Source organism: Candida parapsilosis, contig 005809, assembly GCF_000182765.1.
Source record: "Candida parapsilosis strain CDC317 annotated contig 005809".
NCBI classification, from domain to species: domain Eukaryota; kingdom Fungi; phylum Ascomycota; class Pichiomycetes; order Serinales; family Debaryomycetaceae; genus Lodderomyces; species Lodderomyces parapsilosis.
This window is the reverse complement of record NW_023503281.1, coordinates 1,404,167-1,422,057: the sequence shown is the minus strand read 5'-3', so window position 1 is coordinate 1,422,057 and position 17,891 is coordinate 1,404,167. Positions and strand designations below refer to the sequence as shown.

At 39.2% G+C, this 17,891-nt stretch overlaps 9 protein-coding genes across 9 annotated transcripts; 5 read left to right on the top strand and 4 right to left on the bottom strand. All coding sequences in view use genetic code 12, as the record gives it.

Annotated features, from left to right (window-relative positions):
* Positions 1 to 2: 2 nt before the first annotated feature.
* CPAR2_206710 (uncharacterized protein) lies at positions 3 to 3,278 on the bottom strand (the record flags this gene model as incomplete). The annotated part of the gene is made up of 1 exon (XM_036809574.1): positions 3 to 3,278. One exon carries the CDS (start codon positions 3,276 to 3,278, stop codon positions 3 to 5), a length of 3,276 nt encoding a protein of 1,091 aa, XP_036666197.1.
* A 295-nt stretch (positions 3,279 to 3,573) lies between these two features.
* On the bottom strand, positions 3,574 to 4,677 carry DRG1 (GTP-binding protein; the record flags this gene model as incomplete). The annotated part of the gene is made up of 1 exon (XM_036809573.1): positions 3,574 to 4,677. The coding sequence occupies one exon, from the start codon at positions 4,675 to 4,677 to the stop codon at positions 3,574 to 3,576; it is 1,104 nt and encodes a 367-aa protein (XP_036666196.1).
* Positions 4,678 to 4,951: 274 nt separating this feature from the next.
* On the top strand, positions 4,952 to 8,005 carry FUN12 (translation initiation factor eIF5B; the record flags this gene model as incomplete). Its single annotated transcript, XM_036809572.1, has 1 exon — positions 4,952 to 8,005. One exon carries the CDS (start codon positions 4,952 to 4,954, stop codon positions 8,003 to 8,005), a length of 3,054 nt encoding a protein of 1,017 aa, XP_036666195.1.
* A 180-nt stretch (positions 8,006 to 8,185) lies between these two features.
* CPAR2_206680 (uncharacterized protein) lies at positions 8,186 to 8,575 on the top strand (the record flags this gene model as incomplete). Its single annotated transcript, XM_036809571.1, has 1 exon — positions 8,186 to 8,575. One exon carries the CDS (start codon positions 8,186 to 8,188, stop codon positions 8,573 to 8,575), a length of 390 nt encoding a protein of 129 aa, XP_036666194.1.
* Positions 8,576 to 8,842: 267 nt separating this feature from the next.
* On the top strand, positions 8,843 to 10,528 carry ALG9 (dolichyl-P-Man:Man(6)GlcNAc(2)-PP-dolichol alpha-1,2-mannosyltransferase; the record flags this gene model as incomplete). Its single annotated transcript, XM_036809570.1, has 1 exon — positions 8,843 to 10,528. The coding sequence occupies one exon, from the start codon at positions 8,843 to 8,845 to the stop codon at positions 10,526 to 10,528; it is 1,686 nt and encodes a 561-aa protein (XP_036666193.1).
* Positions 10,529 to 10,718: 190 nt separating this feature from the next.
* On the bottom strand, positions 10,719 to 11,405 carry YPD1 (Ypd1p; the record flags this gene model as incomplete). The annotated part of the gene is made up of 1 exon (XM_036809569.1): positions 10,719 to 11,405. The coding sequence occupies one exon, from the start codon at positions 11,403 to 11,405 to the stop codon at positions 10,719 to 10,721; it is 687 nt and encodes a 228-aa protein (XP_036666192.1).
* Positions 11,406 to 13,045: 1,640 nt separating this feature from the next.
* On the bottom strand, positions 13,046 to 13,975 carry PHO15 (4-nitrophenylphosphatase; the record flags this gene model as incomplete). The annotated part of the gene is made up of 1 exon (XM_036809567.1): positions 13,046 to 13,975. The coding sequence occupies one exon, from the start codon at positions 13,973 to 13,975 to the stop codon at positions 13,046 to 13,048; it is 930 nt and encodes a 309-aa protein (XP_036666191.1).
* A 544-nt stretch (positions 13,976 to 14,519) lies between these two features.
* On the top strand, positions 14,520 to 15,878 carry LEM3 (Lem3p; the record flags this gene model as incomplete). Its single annotated transcript, XM_036809566.1, has 1 exon — positions 14,520 to 15,878. The coding sequence occupies one exon, from the start codon at positions 14,520 to 14,522 to the stop codon at positions 15,876 to 15,878; it is 1,359 nt and encodes a 452-aa protein (XP_036666190.1).
* Positions 15,879 to 16,557: 679 nt separating this feature from the next.
* Positions 16,558 to 17,673, top strand: CPAR2_206630 (MDR family NADP-dependent oxidoreductase; the record flags this gene model as incomplete). The annotated part of the gene is made up of 1 exon (XM_036809565.1): positions 16,558 to 17,673. One exon carries the CDS (start codon positions 16,558 to 16,560, stop codon positions 17,671 to 17,673), a length of 1,116 nt encoding a protein of 371 aa, XP_036666189.1.
* Between the last annotated feature and the right edge of the window lie 218 nt (positions 17,674 to 17,891).

The following is a 17,891-nucleotide window of genomic DNA, read 5'->3' as shown; positions in this document are numbered from 1 at the left end:
ATTTAACTAAAATACTTCTTTACAACATCTATGTTTGATGGGTTCTCTTGAAGTAATGCAATCGCCTTATCATGAGGAATCGAGCTCAACAAATTTCTGGTTGAAGTAACGATTCTATTTGCTGTGTTACCACCTATTGAAGCATGCGCTAATGCTTGAATAATCGAATCCACCACTTTTGATATATTCTTCTCGATAGCAGGATGCTTGTTATCAATCAATCCACTAAGGAATACATAAGCAAAAGCTGCTGCATTGTCATCCTGCACAACCGGTAAAAGGTTGATCCATTGGTCCACTAGCGCATCTAAGCTGGGCACAGATGAGGCAAACGTGTGCAACACTTTGGCGATTGCCGAAACAGCATTTTCCGTAGCGTGTATATTTTCATCTGCCTTTGCGTCCGGTACTGATGCCATCTTAAACATTGGTTGCAAACAATGCACACAAAATTCTGCGTACTCTTCACCACCATATTGGGCAGCAACTCCAACAGCATATGAACTGGCTTGGCGTATACCAGCGTGTGGTGACGAAAGTGAATGAGCCAACACGTTGAGAAATGACTCCTTAAACACAATAGAGTGGGGACCGCCATGCTCCAAAATGTCACACACAATACACAATCCACAAAGTTTCAAACTTGTGTTTTCATCATTGATAAATGTGGCAACAGTGGGGATAAACACTTGGAAATTTTCCAAAGCATTAGCCTTGACATTCCTAAAGATTGCCGACACAACTTTGTTGATTTCATCCAACAATTCTTCATCGGTGTACTCCTCTTCATCTTCTTCGACATCTTCTGTGTATTCGTCATCATCATTATCTCGCGCTTTTATTCTATCGTAGATCTCAACCATGTTGGCATTAATAGACTTGGCAAATGCTTGCAATTGTGGTGGAGATATCGAGTTTGGTGGCAAGGTATTAATAGATTCGACCAAAGCAGTATAGTAAGCAACCAACAACTCTGCAACTGGTTCAGAGCTCAAGACTTCTGCCAATTTATCGGCTATCTTCGACCAAAGAAGTAACGTGTCCTGGGAATCCTTTCCTGTTGCTGCTACCGTACATTTCAACAACGAGGCCAACGTCAATGCAGCTGAACCACGTACCCCATCATGCAAGTAGAAATCCAACCCTGGTAATGCAATATCCTCGGCAATTTCCTTAACCCAGGGGTAGAAATCCCCCTTTAGTTGAATAGCATATGTTCTTAATAAATCCATGGCTGTGACCTTGTCATCCAAGGCTGCAGTGTGGACAGCAATCCATTTCCCAGACAAATTGATGACATCCCACTCGTCGTTGTTATTGTATTCCTCTGCTTCATCCTCCTCCAACAAAGATATATCTTGAGACGCCTTTGCCGTTACCATTAAAGGTGGTAATACTGATGGTAAGTATGGTAAAAAGTCTTTTCCCAAGATGCGGCAGATTCTACCCCAAGCTTGCTCCAAATACTGCTTAACTGGATCGTCATCAGCGGTTGCTGACTGTTGAATATGGCCAAACAACTGTATCAAATCATGGCTCTGTGGTTCAAATTTTTCCTTTCCAACAGCCAATGCAATTAATGTGGAACATTCGATACACTTGGCCTTAAGCAACCTATTTTCATCGCCCATATCTGTTTTCAACACATTTACCAACAACGGCATCAAGGTGTCGTAGTACTTAACAAATGTCTGTTCAGCGGCGTCGGCAATGATTGCGATAGTAGTCAAGACTTGTTCCTGTACGTACCTCTTGGGCGACTGCAACAATACTAACAAGTTGTTTAACAAGTCATCTAAGTAAGGCTCCAAAATGTCCTTGGTGGCAGCTTCGGAAAAATTCACTAAAGCTGCCGCAGCATGTGCTTGCACACGAGGAACAGACTTGTTTGTCAATTTAGAAATGAGCGCGGGCAATATCCTATTTCCAGATGTTCTTTGAATCATGTCAGCAAAATCAGTTGACATCTGGCCCAATGCATTACAGCCAGCGTATTGTACCCTTGGATGATCATCATTCAAAGTGGGCAACACCATATCCAATATTCTGGGGATCTCATTCATCAAGACATCAGCGCACCCTTCAGCAGCCGATGACAATGCCATCAATGCAGCTTGACGTTCTCTCCAATTTTGAGATTGAGTCATGGCAGGTAAATATTGAAACAAAGGGCCTGCCATGGATTGTCCATTGAGTCTCAAGCTGACTCTATCCAAAGATTGTCTTGCTGCGTCATATTCCGGTTCTTCGTCATCTTCCTCTGTATCATCGTTGTTGTTCCAATCAGCGGCATCGTCATCGTCAATACAAACCTCAGTCAACATCGATAACGTGATAAGAACTATTTGCTCGGTGTATGTTGGCGTACGTTTACACATTGCTGGGGAAACTTCAGCAAAAGTTGTAAGAAGCTCCAATGACGCCATTCTCGTGGCAGATGACAACTCCTTATTTTTGGAAACCATTGCGCAAAAATCTATAATTGTAGGGAACATGTCTTTGAACATCTTGGGTGCAAGTTCCACCAAATCAATCAACTTTTCGAGAACTGAAGCCAAGGCATCATCCTGCCCATTCTGCAAAAATCTTGGTAAGGAATTGAGTAAGTTTGGCAACAAAGGGGACAAACTGGGCCACACATTCTTTGGTAGTTCTCTAAAAAAGGCAACAAAAGCAGAGCAAGCGGCAATTCGTACCTCATCATTCTCATCATCAAAGCCAGATGTATAAATAGGCAAAATCTCATTTATAAATGATTGATCAATCAACTCAGGCGATGCTGAAAACACCCTGAACGCTGATTCACGGAAACTTGGGTCCTGATTCTTTGACGCTTGAAACAATGCTGGAACCAATTCATTCCAGGTTCCAGGAGGAGAACAATCATCCTTAGAAACTTCGGATATAGCATCAGATAACTTGTGTCTCACTTGATTTGATTGAGGGGCTGAGAACCCATGCAACAAAATGGTTCTAATTTGTTGCTTGGCTGGTTCTCCAATTACTCCAATGGTTCTATCAGTAACACTGGATAATTCTTTTGGTGATTTAATGGCCATTCTTCGAAACATAACTGCAGAAAACGCCTTTACAGTGTCAGTAGCTCCTGATGTTGCTTGCTCAGCTAAAAACACTAGCAATAGCTCAACATTCTGCTTGTCAGACCATTCCTGGTCGAGTGACTTCTCTGCGTTTATACGCAGAGCGGTATCAGTTGATAATAGATTTTCGAGTAGATGCAACAACACAGCGTTGACGTCATCAGGTAACACACTCATGTCGTGATAAATTTTATAAGTTTGAGTTCGATTCGACGGTTAAACAAGGTTAACAGACTCGTGTAAAGTCTACTGCTCAAATGAAAAGTAAACTTTTGATCCAACAGATGAAAAAAAAAAAAAAAAAAAAAAAAAAAAAAATCCAGAAAAGTTTTGAAAAAGAATTTAGATTTTTCACAGACAACTGATCTCTATAAAGCTTGTGAGGTAACCATTCCGATTAACACTTTCTTGGATAAAACTATACACAGTACACATGACATATGACATAATATATGCATATGGCCTCAAATGTTTACTTCTTCAAGATAGTAATTACATCTTCATCCTCTAGTACATGAGTTAGTCCCACAATTTGTGGCTGATGCTTGACTGATGTTCCGTAAACCAATGCATTTCTAAAATCTTCGACCAACGACTTGTGAATTGAGTTACAGAAATCTTCGACAGTACATCTGTCGCTCCTCAAAACAACTGGTTCATTAAAATCTGGCAATTTTCCTTTGGGCTTGGTATAAACCCTTACCAACTTTAGTTTAGACCACATAACTTCTAACAAATCATCCAAGTTCCATCCATTACCAGAAGATATTGGCACCGCGTTTGGGATTTTCGTCAATAAATTTAACTCTTCAATCGAAAATGAGTCAATCTTGTTTAAGACATAGATTGCTGGAATGTACTTCCTAGCCTTGTACTCTATAGCATCAATCAAGTCGTCAACCGTGGCATCACATCTAAAGGCAATATTTGCACTATTGATTTTGTATTCCGACATAACAGCTCTAATCTCGTCATTGTCCAAATGCGTCAACGGAACTGTGTTGGTGATGTTGATACCTCCCTTATCCTTTTTCGTTATCACAATATTTGGTGGCTCCTTATTGATTCTGATACCCATACCCTCTAGTTCATGTTCAATGATTCTTTTATGTTGCAATGGCTTGTTAACATCCAACACCAAGAATAAGAGGTTGACTGATCTAGCCACTGCAATAACTTGCTTACCTCTACCTTTACCATCCTTGGCACCTTCAATAATACCTGGTAAATCCAACATTTGTATCTTGGCACCTTTGTACTTAATGATACCTGGCACCGTTGTTAATGTTGTAAACTCATATGCAGCTGCTTCAGAATGCGTCCCCGTCAACTTTGATAACAATGTTGATTTACCAACAGAAGGAAACCCAACAAACCCAATAGTTGCAACACCCGTTCTAGCCACATCGAAACCAACGCCGCCTCCTCCACCTCCAGAGCCTCCATCAGTTAACAACTCTCTCCTAAGCTTTGCTAACTTGGCTTTGAGCTGTCCCAAGTGGAAGGAAGTGGCCTTGTTTTTCTGAGTTTTGGCCATCTCATCTTCAATAGCTTTTATCTTTTCAACAGTGGTCATGGTCTATGTTTGTACTTTGATTTAATAGGGGGAAGTTGTTGTTTTCAGTGAGTTAGAAACCTTTGAAGTCGTAGGTAGATGAGCATTTTCAAAAGTCGTGTGAGAGTGACTGAAAAATTTCTCACACATCCATGCAACAAAATACTGTATCTCTGAGTGCTGCTACTGCTACAACCATCACAGAGTAAAAAAAATAGAGAAAAAAAAATTAAGAGAAAATTCTTTGTAGCTTGATTTAACCTGTTGGGACCTCATATTATAAACAAACTTTATCATGGGGAAAAAGAATAACAAGAAAGCAGGAGGGGATATCTGGGATGATGAGGATATGCTAGACGAGCAACCACAAGCGGAAGAATTTGGAACTACTGAAACAACCGAAACAACTGGAGCCGCCTCAGAAGAAGCGGCACCACCAGCAGCTACTGGGCCGGAAGAGGCATCTGCAGATGACATTGCTGGAGATTTCCTAGGCTCGATCCGTAAAACAAAGTCCAAGAAAGCCAAAAAGGAGGAGGAAAAGGCTAAAGAAGAAACCAATGGAGGGGCCAAAATCTTGTCCAAGAAGGAGAAGGAGAAGTTGAAGAAAGAAGCTGAAAAGCAAAAAAAGAAAGAATTGGCCCAAAAGAAGAAAGAACAGCAGGCAAGTAAAAAGGAACAGATCAAGGAAGCAAATAAGCAAAATGCAGCTTCGACTTCGGCATCGGCTACTCCTGAACCAGAAGAAACAAAGATTGAAGAGGAGCATAAACCCAAACCAGCAAAGAAAGGAAAGAAAGCACCAGCTGGTCTCGCAGCTTTGAAAAAACAATTGGAATTGAAAAAACAATTGGAGGAAGAGCAGCGTAGGCTAGACGAGGAGGAGGAGCAGCGTAGATTAGAAGAAGAGAAATTGGCAGCAGAGGAAGAGGCCCAAAGGGAGGCTGCTAAAGCCGCCAAGAGGGAACGCGATAGATTGAAGAAAGAACAGCTTAAAGCAGAAGGTAAGTTGTTAACAAAGAAACAAAAAGAGGAGAAGAAATTACAAGAACGTCGTCGTGCTCAATTGCTACAAGCTGGAAATATTATTGTTCCTGGATTGCAAAAAGACGATGCCGATGGAGAAACGCCAAAACCGAAAAAGGTTGTTTATGGCAAAAAGAAATCAACCAAACCAAAGACCTTTGTTCAAAAACCACAAGATCTTGCTAAACAGAAGAAGCAAGAAAAGGAGGAGGAGGAAGAGGAAGAAGCTTTGGTTGATGATTGGGAGAAAATGGCATTGGACAGTGATGAGGACGCAGCTGTAGAGAAAGAAACAAATGAAGTTGCTGAAGAAGAGGAAGAGGAGCAGGAGGAGGACAACGAATCTGAAAACCAAGCTCAAGCTGAAGCTGAAAGGAAAAAGAAAGCTGAAGAAGAAGCTGCTGCTGCTGCTGCTGCTGCTGCTTCCGCCAAGGTGGAACGTGAAAGACAAGAGCAAGAAGAAAAGGCCAGGCAGCAAGCTGTTTCTCACAAAAAGTCAAGCAGTCCTTCAGAGAAAGAATTGCGTTCACCAATTTGCTGTATTCTTGGTCATGTTGATACCGGTAAAACCAAATTGTTGGACAAAATCCGTCAAACAAATGTTCAAGGTGGTGAAGCGGGTGGTATAACTCAACAAATTGGTGCAACATATTTCCCAGTTGAGGCAATCAAGCAAAAGACTGCTGTTATGGCTCAATACGAGAAGCAAATTTTCGAAGTGCCTGGGTTATTGATCATTGATACCCCAGGTCACGAGTCGTTCACCAACTTGAGATCTCGTGGTTCTTCATTATGTAACATTGCCATTTTGGTTATTGATATCATGCACGGTTTGGAACAACAAACTATCGAATCTATAAGACTTCTTAGAGACAGGAAAGCTCCTTTTGTTGTTGCATTGAACAAAATTGATAGGTTGTATGACTGGAAAGCAATTCCAAACAACTCATTCAGAGATTCGTTTGCAAAGCAATCCAAATCAGTGCAACAAGAGTTTCACAATAGGTATGATCAAATCAAATTGGCTCTTGCAGAACAAGGTTTGAACTCTGAGTTGTACTTTCAAAACAAAAACATGTCGAAATATGTGTCTATAGTGCCCACATCGGCCGTCACTGGTGAAGGTGTTCCAGATTTGTTGTGGTTGTTGTTGGAGTTGACTCAAAAGAGAATGTCGAAGCAATTGATGTACTTGTCAAAGATTGAAGCTACCATTTTGGAAGTCAAGGTTGTTGAAGGTTTTGGTTACACCATTGATGTAGTCTTGTCCAATGGTATTTTGAGAGAGGGTGATCGTATTGTATTGTGTGGTTTGAATGGACCTATAGCGACGAATATCAGAGCCCTTTTGACACCACCACCTTCAAGAGAATTGCGTATCAAGTCTGAATACGTTCATCACAAGGAAGTTAAGGCTGCATTGGGTGTCAAGATTGCTGCTAATGATTTGGAGAAAGCTGTGGCTGGTTCAAGGTTGCTTGTTGTTGGTGAAGATGATGATGAGGAGGATTTGATGGACGAAGTTATGGATGACTTGACTGGATTATTAGATTCTGTTGACACTTCCGGAAAGGGTGTCGTGGTCCAAGCTTCTACCTTGGGTTCATTGGAAGCCTTGTTGGATTTCTTGAAGGATATGAAAATTCCCGTCATGTCCATTGGATTGGGTCCTGTGTATAAGAGAGATGTTATGAAGGCGGTCACAATGTTGGACAAAGCCCCAGAGTTGGCTGTCATGTTGTGTTTTGATGTCAAGGTTGATAAAGAGGCCGAACATTATGCTGAGGAAAACAACATCAAGATATTCAATGCTGATATTATCTACCACTTGTTTGATGCATTTACTGCCTACCAAAGCAAATTATTAGAGGCACGTCGTAAAGAATTCATGGAGTATGCTGTTTTGCCATGTGTTTTGAAAACTATACAGATTATCAACAAGAGGAATCCAATGATTATTGGTGTTGATGTCATTGAAGGTGCTGTACGTATTGGTACTCCAATCTGTGCTGTGCGTCAAGACCCTGTAACTAAACAGCCAAATATCATGGTTTTGGGTAAAGTAACTTCATTGGAAGTTAACCACAAGCCTGCTGATTCAGTGAAGAAGGGTCAAACTGCCGCTGGTGTGGCAATGAGATTGGAGAATCCATCGTCAGCCCAACCTACATGGGGACGTCATGTTGATGAGAGTGACAATTTGTACTCATTGATTACTCGTAAATCAATTGATACTTTGAAGGATCCTGCATTCAGAGACACGGTATCAAGAGATGATTGGTTGTTGATTAAGAAGTTGAAGTCAGTTTTTGATATTAAGTAATACATAGGGGGTACATAGTACATGTAAATGTTAGTAAATTGGTGGATTTTTAAAAACCTGGAGGTAGCGTTTTCTTCTTCACCAATGAGAACCATACAAAAATAATCAGGAAAAAAAAAAGAAAAGCTGACGAAACGACCTTTAGGCCTAGCTAGACCCCAATCACACGTACACACCAAAATGCAAGATTTACCACCAATAGGAGGCTACGACCCCATTCAATGGAAGAGAAACTTACCAACGCGTGGGTTTTCCGGCACAACGTATTTCTTTGGAATCCTAGCTGTCATGTCATTTGGATTCTATCGTTACTATCAAGGTGTCAATGAACAACGTGAATTAACTAGAGAAAAAAAATGGGCAAGATTTCATTTAGAGCCTTTGCTATTAGCTGAGGAAGATAGGAACCTTGCTAGACGTTATTTTGCTGAAGAAGAGAGGCAAAATTTGATTAAAGAGAGTGCAACAAGCGATGAAGTTAAACAACGTTTGGACGAGGAATTGTATCATGACAAGAGTAAATTTAGATTCCCAAGGTATGTTCCTGGCCTTGATCCTAAGGATGTATAGGGGAAGACAAAGAGAGTGTTGTATTTATCGAAAGGAGTTTGAGAGTTTGAGGCGATACGGTTTGGGTAAACAAGGGCCCGACTACGATATTTGGATGACTAAGGGAAAGAGGAGCTGAAGTAGCTATGTAACGGTTTGTAGTCAATGTGACGTGAATCTATAAATATATATAGCATTTGTTGTGTAGAGTGTTTTCATATCTGTGCAGTATTGAAAAACCACTGAAAAATTGATTTCACCTCAAAGACGCTTTATAGACACTAGAAAATGCGCTTCACCAAAACACAATATGGCTTGATACTTCTCAATGTTGCGTTCCGACTATACTCATCACTATACATGATCATTGGCGATTGTGATGAGACATTCAATTATTGGGAACCATTGAATTTACTATTGCGTCACTTTGGCAAACAAACATGGGAGTATTCACCAGTATATTCAATTCGATCATATGCTTACTTGATACCTTACTATTTCGTGGGGAAATTGTTGCAACTACTTGATTTGACTCCTTTACATGTATTTTATGGCTTGCGAATTGTTGCCCTAGGTGGATTCACGTCATTTGTTGAAATGAATTTGTTTGTCAATTTAAATACTTATTCGTCGAGTTTGGCCAATTGGTGGTTATTTCTCACTAGTGTAAATGTGGGGATGAGTCATGGAGGGGTGGCATTATTACCTAGCTCGTTGGCTTTGCAAACTACATTATTGGCAAATACGTTTATTTTCAAGAGTGTTGTTCATACAGAAGGGGTTAGTGAGAAGAAGCATGGGTGTTTATTGAAGGCAATTGCGTGGTATCTTATTGGTGGATTATTAGGCTGGCCATTTGCCTTGGCTTTGGGATTACCAGTGGGTGTCTACACGTTGTGGCAAATAGGTCAGTGTCGTATTCCTAGTGTCATTTTAGTTGAAATTGGACTAATTTTGGCATCATTAGTGGCAGTCATCACATTAATAGACTCGTACTACTTGCAGAAGTTAGTGTTTGTGCCTATAAACATTGTCTTGTATAATGTGTTTGGTGGTGACGGTGAAGGGCCAGAGATTTTCGGTGTAGAGCCAGTGAGCTATTATATTATCAATTTGTTACTCAATTTCCAGTTTGTTTTACCATTAGCTGCAATTGGAGTTTTGGTTAATCCGTTCATCACTGTCAATGCTAGAAAATTCAGTTTACTCGTTTCTGTACAATTGGTGATTTGGTGTGGAATTTTCTTTAGCCAACCACATAAAGAGGAAAGATTCATGTACCCTGTATATCCATTGATTACACTATCTGCAGCAATCATGGTTTCAAAATTGATGTCATTTGTGAGGAGCAAACTACCACGAGTCGTTTACGTTGTCACTCAATTTGGTTTCATCTCCACTGTTCTTGTCATTTCTATATTGAGAATAACTAATTTGGTTGAAAATTATGCAGCACCACTACAGATATACGAAGCTGTATCACAATTACCTTCATCAGTAGAGCAAGTCAATGTATGTACTGGTAAAGAATGGTATCATTTCCCCAATTCCTTCCACTTGCCACTCAATTATCGGTTACAATTTGTCGAGTCAGGATTTGATGGATTGTTACCTGGTGATTTCCATGAACCGAAGATCAACATAATCGAATCAACGACGTTTGTTCCACTTCACATGAACAATCAAAATAAATTTGAAGCAGATAAAGTTGTTCCCTTAGATCAATGTGATTTTTTCGTTGACAATTCACAATGGGGATCGACTCCACAATTGATTACGCCAGATCTATCTGTCGTTGATGAAGTCAACTGGCGTGTTTTGCAATGCAAAAAGATTATCAATCCAGATGGACATCACAATGTAATTGGAAAATTACTTTACATCCCTCGATGGGCCAGGACGATAATACCGTATAAAGTTGATTATATGGATCTATGTCTATTGCAAAGGAAGAGGCAGGAAGAGGAGGTTTAAGTTGGATCAAAAACTACAATTCGCTAGTTGGATAAATCACAGAGGCTAATCCTTTTTCGGTAGCATATCAGACGAATAGACGTGTTGCATCAACTTCACCTCTCATAACTATGCAAAGTAAATGCAGTTATTTCCAGAAACCGTGTACATTCTTTTGCTTCAAACTATCAACCCCTCTACCTAAACACTCTTACGCATAAAACTCATCCAAGGCCTTTCTTGTCTTGATGAATCCATCTTTAGCCCTAGACAATGCATCCTCAATTGCCGCTATCCAAAAATCATCACCGGATTCATCATCAGCTTCTTCTTCTTTATCATTCGTTATGCTCTTACCGGTGGCCTTTTCACTGGTCGTGGTGTCCAGTTTTGTTGCATCCTTCGACGTCGATTCTCCTTCTTTGTTTGTGGTGGTAGTGGTCTCTCCATTGGTCTTTTCTGAATCACCTTTCTCCAGTGTGGCCTTTGTAGACTTTTCCTTACCACCTTCTTTGTCCTTTTGACTAAAATTATCAAAATTAATCTTGTGTCCATAATTTTGAATACGTTCACATTCACCTGATATAGCAGTTAATCCCAAAGCAGCAGCCGATCCTTTCAAGAAATGGCCCGATGAACTCAATTGCTCCAAATCTTTTTCTTTTAAATATTGTTCAATTTTCTCAAAAGTTTCCTCAACTTGTGATACAAACGTTTCCACCAATTGTTGAGAGAACCCTTCCTCATCTTCATCCATTTGTAAAATTTCGGAAAATACAGCCCAATCAACTAGTTTGGAATCTTGTAATTTATGTTGTTTGTCGGATGAGTAGATATCGGGTACATATCTTTCTTCGTCGTCAGAGTGCTGTACTGCACCTCCTTGTGGCGATGACATTGGAACGAGATATATATGCGAATGTGATTTTAATGTGAGTATTACCCCTCTCTTCTCTTGAAGTGAATGTGGGTTTTTTTGTAGTTTTGGTCCTTTCTTCAAGAAAATTAGTTTTGAAGAAAATGATGTAATTTTGCTACCTTGTTTTGTGAGGTAGTGTGTATTGGTCCGACTTGAAAATATGGCTTAAGTTTTTCCAGCTTACTCTACCCCTATCAAAAAATTTTGATCAATGCTTTCGTCTTTGGAAAACTTTGGAAAAAGCTTCAGTTGTTGGAGCAGTGCGATTAGTATACTCAATTGTTGCCTGCTGGCTTTTTTGATTCCAGACCTATTATAATGGGCTGTGGCTTGTGAAAGTGATTTTATACTATGTTGAATTCAGAATGGATGGAAATATCTACTCTGCTTTGATTTATGAACTATTCAACCTCTGTGCCCCAATTCAATTCAATTCAAGTTAGCCTCCTATGTAGCTAAAGATGTTTTCAAATTGTTGTTTCTTTGACTGGTTATTCTTTTTCTTTTTCTTTTGAAGTGTCTTTTATTAAACGATTCTTAATTTTTCTTTCTCTTCTGCTTATTGTGTCAAAATTGTAAATACACATATTTTAAGTCTGTGTGCGTATGTGTTCTAGGCCCGAATTGGGAAAAATGTAAAAGATGGACATACCGTCTATCCATCTATCTATTAACATAACATTCGATCAATTATTCTTAGAGGTGGACACTTCCCCATTCCATAGCTCAGGTGAGTCTTTAACAACTATTATATACCAAATAAAGTGGTAGATTTATGGAGCTTCTCAATTTTTTAAGCTTTTTAATTTTCGAATCCATTCAGATCTCTTTTTCCTTCGCTTATACAGCCAAAAAAACACATTTACGAGTTGGGAGTAACCATAACTTTTAAGGACACTACACTGGAGATCAATCAATCGTAAATCATATATACTTCCTACAAGTAGTCATCAATCAAGGGGAGACCAATCTCAAAGATCAAATTTTAAAAAGAATGGACTCACTCAATCACGAAAAAATAGATTTGAGAAACGATTGATTTCTTGTATGTGTGTGTGTAATAATTTTCTTGGGGGTAGTGTACTTTGTTATAAATCACATAGAAATACAGCTGATGATACATTAGTTACACAAAATTCCCGATTATTTTACAACATTACGTCATAGACTCTACGTTCTTCTTTTCGGTTACAACTGGATATCATAACCTTCATTCCGTCATTGACGTTAATCACCATTTCATGGAAGGTATAATGAGCAGAGGACAATTCTCCTAACTGCTTTTGGGCCAATGAGTTGTATAACTATGTAATTCCTTTAATCAGCAAGTAATCTTATCGTAAAAGTGAGTGGCTACATTGTTGATCTTTTGTGGCAAAAGACCAAAAACGGCTATTGTTTACGTATCAAATTGGGTTGGACCCCCAATAGGCAGAAAAGGTTTACTTATGTCTATTCTACTTGTGTCTTGATACATCCTCATGATGGTTAATTGAGCTGCTTTAACAGAGTGTCGCTAACTTATATCACTTACGAGGAATAACTATCTTATTATCACAAAATGTACCTTTTTTTTAATATTCTATTAAAATAATCTATTCAGTCTATTACAGGATAACTCAATGGGTAAATTCGTAGATGTCTCCCAATTTTTCAATGTAATAAGTTGGCGCATCTTCCTTAGATAATTGTTTCACATTGGACTCTGTTTCTATTCCTGTCAACACCAACATAGTGTCCAATCCACCATCTCTTCCAAACTTCATATCGGTGTTTAATCTATCACCAATCATCAATCCTTTCTTGGGGTTTTTTTCCAACCCTGGCAATTGTGCTTTGATTGAATTCATCATACTTTGATTTGGTTTTCCACAAATGGCATCTGGTTGTCGTCCACTAGCATATGCAACAGTTTCAATAATTGATCCTGCACCAATGAGTAATTTACCCTTCATTGGGAATGTAGAGTCGATGTTTGTAGCAATGAAGGGAATACTCTTATTGTCCTTGAGTAAGTATTGCATGGTGAGGGACAATTTTAAATAATTGATGTTGAATGTTAATCCACAAACAACACAACCAACATTGGGATCCAAGTTATCAAACAAGGTTGTATTAGGGTCAAACTTAACACCTTCTTTAACCAATTTGGGATCTGTACCTCCAACAGTACTATACCCCAACTCATGCAACTCTTTTTCAATACCTTCTTCACCCAATACCCAAACTTTCTTATCCTTGGGTAATTTCAAAATCTTCTCAACATACACCGCAGATGCAAATGATGATCCAAAGATCTCCAGTTTAGTAATATTGGAAATCCCCATCTTGTTGAATTTGGATAAATAGTCAGTACGTGATTTGGTGGAGTTGTTGGTGACAAATATCACTGTCTTGTTTTGTTGTTTAAGATAATCCAAAGCTTCACCAATGGAGGGAAGTAGATGGTCACCTAACCACAATACTCCATCACAATCGAAAAGGAAATAATCATATTTATCAAGAATCAAGTTCTGTACTTGCGACTTTTCAGTTATTTTTACTGACATAGTTTGGGTTCTGATGGATGGGAAACGTAGTTTGATCTTTTCTGCTTTTTTTTTTTGGCGGATTTATGTGGTTTGTTTTTTCCTCAACCGCGATTGACTCACCCGGAGATATTCAATTGGGGGAGATCAATTGCAGCAAAAATTACAAGAGTTTGTCAACAAACCCACGCGGAGTATTCAGGATCCCTCATTGCGATTACAGGAGTCAATTGAAACGAGCCAGGGCAGGAACAATTGTAGAACAAAGTTTCACTCGTGAAGGCATTTTGCAAAAAGGTCAGACTCATCTGAAACCAAGTAACATCCACAAGGGTCTAACCTTCTCTACTGACCGCCAGTCATGACACCAATTACTGATCTACTTCACCACCTCACATCTCCAAAACTGGAAAGCCTATTGTGTACATCTTTTCGGGATCGGCTTTTAAATCTCTAATATGAGGGAAAAACGAAAAAAAAATTTAAAAATAAAAAAGAACAAAACAAAAAAGGTAACATCGACAAAATTGCGACTTTAAAGATACCTTTGGATTTTCTAAACACAATGGCATCGAGGTACTACGCATACGATTCAGAGCAGCCAGAGCCAGCTGCTGGATTGGCTGATGCTGATGTGCCAGCTTTATCACGTGAAGGATATCCTAATGGCGACAATCGACAAAGTGGCAACGACAGGGATGACTACGATTCTGGATCATCCTCAGAAGACGAGCCATTAGATACGGATAAGAAGGAAAAGACTAGGAGACCATCTGACCACCCATTCAGGCAACAACGATTGAAAGCTTATAATCCCGTGTTAACCGCCAAGACTGTGATTCCGTTATTAGTGGCTATTGCTATAATATTTGTACCACTAGGAGCAGCCATGTGGTATGCATCAGATAGAATTCAGGATATCACTATTGAATACACCCAATGTGAAGAAATGGCATTGAATAATACATTTACTCCAATACCTGATAATTACACCAGCTATAACTTTAAAAGAGACTATACTGGATATAAGCCAAACTTTTCGTGGAGAATTGTGACTGATGACACTCAACCATATGAAGAGGACAGAAAGGTGTGTCAAATACAGTTTCAAGTGTTGACTGATATCAAAGGACCTCTCTATCTTTATTACAGATTGCACAAGTTCCATGCCAATCACCGTCGTTATGTCAAGTCGTTTAGCGAAGATCAATTAAATGGGAAAGCAGCAAGTCTAGATACAATCAAGAACACAGTTGGACAAAATTGCGAACCGTTGTCACAAAGAGATGGAAAAAAGATTTATCCATGTGGTCTTATTGCCAATAGTTTGTTCAATGATACTTTTTCAACTGCGTTTGAAGCAGTTAATGGTACAAGTGCTGATAAAACGGTGCAGCTTACCGAAAAGGGTATCAATTGGTCAACTGACAAAAATAGATTCAAAAAGACCAAATATAGTCATACTGAGATAGTACCACCCCCAAATTGGCACAAGATGTACCCCAATGGATATAATGAAACAAATGTTCCTGACATTTCACAATGGCCCCAATTCCACAATTGGATGCGCCCAAGTGCATTAGCCACATTCAACAAGTTAGCTTTACGAAACGATTCGGCAACGTTGCAAGCCGGTGTATATCAAATCAATATTGGGTTGCATTTCCCAGTACTCCCATACAATGGAGGAAAATACATTTATCTTTCACAGAGATCAGTGATTGGAGGTAAGAATGACTTTTTGGGCATTGCTTGGATGGTTGGTGGAGGAATATGTTTTGTTTTGGGGTTGGCTTTATTAGTTATCAACTTTATCAAGCCAAGAAAGACTGGTGATGTCAATTTATTGAGTTGGAACCGAGAGGCAATAAAGAGGGATGAGCATGATGCTGCAATGGCGAATACAAGTGGATTTGAGAAGTAAAGGGTTGTTTGGGTATACTCTCTTTTGTTTGTAAATGTTTAGAAAGATTTTGCTTCTTTTTTTTGTTTCGGGTGTAAAATTGTTTAGGTTGGACCAATTGTGTGTACTGGGTAGCATCATCTGAAAATGATCTAGAAAGTTCTATCGTGTAATGTGCATCACCAGACATTTAATGCGCCATAAGTGGCTCTGCAAAAACTGTCAAAAATTCATCGCGGGTGACGGGTAGCTCTACTTTGATCTGATTACAAATACACGAGTTTTCCCATCTTCTCTCTAAGTCGTTCAGTACGCCCAGTCTCGGCCGAGTTTGTAAGTGAGAACACATGTTCCTTCCCATTTTGGAACTAATTCCGTGGTACAAGCAGATGTCAAAAAAAACCAACGTGTATCTGTGTTTTTGAAGGCAAAGCTCGGAGTTATTGCATCTCGCCCAATTTTGTGTTACATAACGGATAATGAAGTTTGTACGGTTAACTAAATATAGTAATTCCGCGGTGATGCCTTTTTTTTGCAGTTCTTTTTCTTTATGGAGCATTGTTGCTGTCAAGAAAAAAGGGGAAGGTGATTTTGTATATAAATATAGATGCAAAATATGATGGTATTTGCCAGTTTATACATTCTTACTGCTATTCTCTATCTCGATATCTTTTAAAGTCAAATTATATATACCAGAATAATGTCTACACCTTCAACATCCACACAAGTCGTGCTCAAGAACTCACCAACCGGATTTATTAATCCAAACTTTGGCGAGTCTGACTCCACTTTTGAAATCAAACAAAGACCAATTGAACCATTAAAAGATGGACAATTATTGGTTAAGATTTTGTTAATATCCAATGATCCAACTCAAAGAGGATGGATCAGAGCAAAGGACAGTCAGCAGAGATATTATGTCCCACCTGTTGAGATTGGTGCTCCTATGGAATCATTGGCTATTGGAGAAGTCATTGAAAGCAAATCACAAAAATATGTCAAGGGAGATTTGGTAAATGGAAAATTCTTCTGGGCCGATTACATTACTGTTCAAGATGCAACTGTTTTCAACAAGATTGACAAATCTTTGGGCTTCCCATTGGAATTTTACGTTTCTGTTTTGGGTATGACTTCTTTGACTGCCTTCTTTGGTTTGACTGAGGCTGGTGAAATGAAACAATATTTGACCCAAAAATCAGAAAAACCATATACGGTGTTGGTTTCTGCTGCTTCTGGTGCTACTGGATCAGTCGTTGTTCAACTTGCCAAACACGTTTTGGGTGCTGATAAGGTTATTGGTATCTCAGGATCCGATGAAAAATGCAAATGGGTTGAAGGATTAGGTGCTGACTTATGTGTCAACTACAAAAAGGACGGTTATCAAAAACAAATTGATGAATTCCTTGGTGATGGTTTGGTTGATTACTACTACGACAATGTGGGTGGCTCAATCTTGGACTATGCTTTGACCAAGATGGCCAAGTATGGTCATGTCATCTCATGTGGATCCATCTCCACTTATAATTCCAAAGGGGACAACTCGGCACCAGGTATCAAGAACTGGGGTGAAATTACCGTCAACTCATTGACAGTAAAAGGTTTCATTGTCAGTGACTACTTTGCCAAGTTTGAACAAGGAACCCAACAATTAGCTAAGGCTGTTAAGGAGGGCAAGATCAAGACAGAGGGTGCTTACCATGTTGATTCGTTGACTGGTGACAGTATTGAAAAGAAATTAGAACAAATTCCAAAGATTTGGAACCAATTGTTTATTGGAGAGAAGCCAAATGGTAAATTAATTACCAAGGTAGCTTAAATAGGAGGAATAAATTGTGTTTTGGGGCCATCACTTTGTAGGAAATGAATATTTGATTTTTCGAAGAAGAAAAACGCAGTAAGTGCATTTCCGGTGTTTGATAACTCCGGTTGCGAACACCGCAAAGAACCGCACTAAAACTTCCCTTTATTTCTACTCTGCAGCAATAAATTGGGTGACATTTCTTCATCTAGTTTTAACCATTTTATTTTTTATTC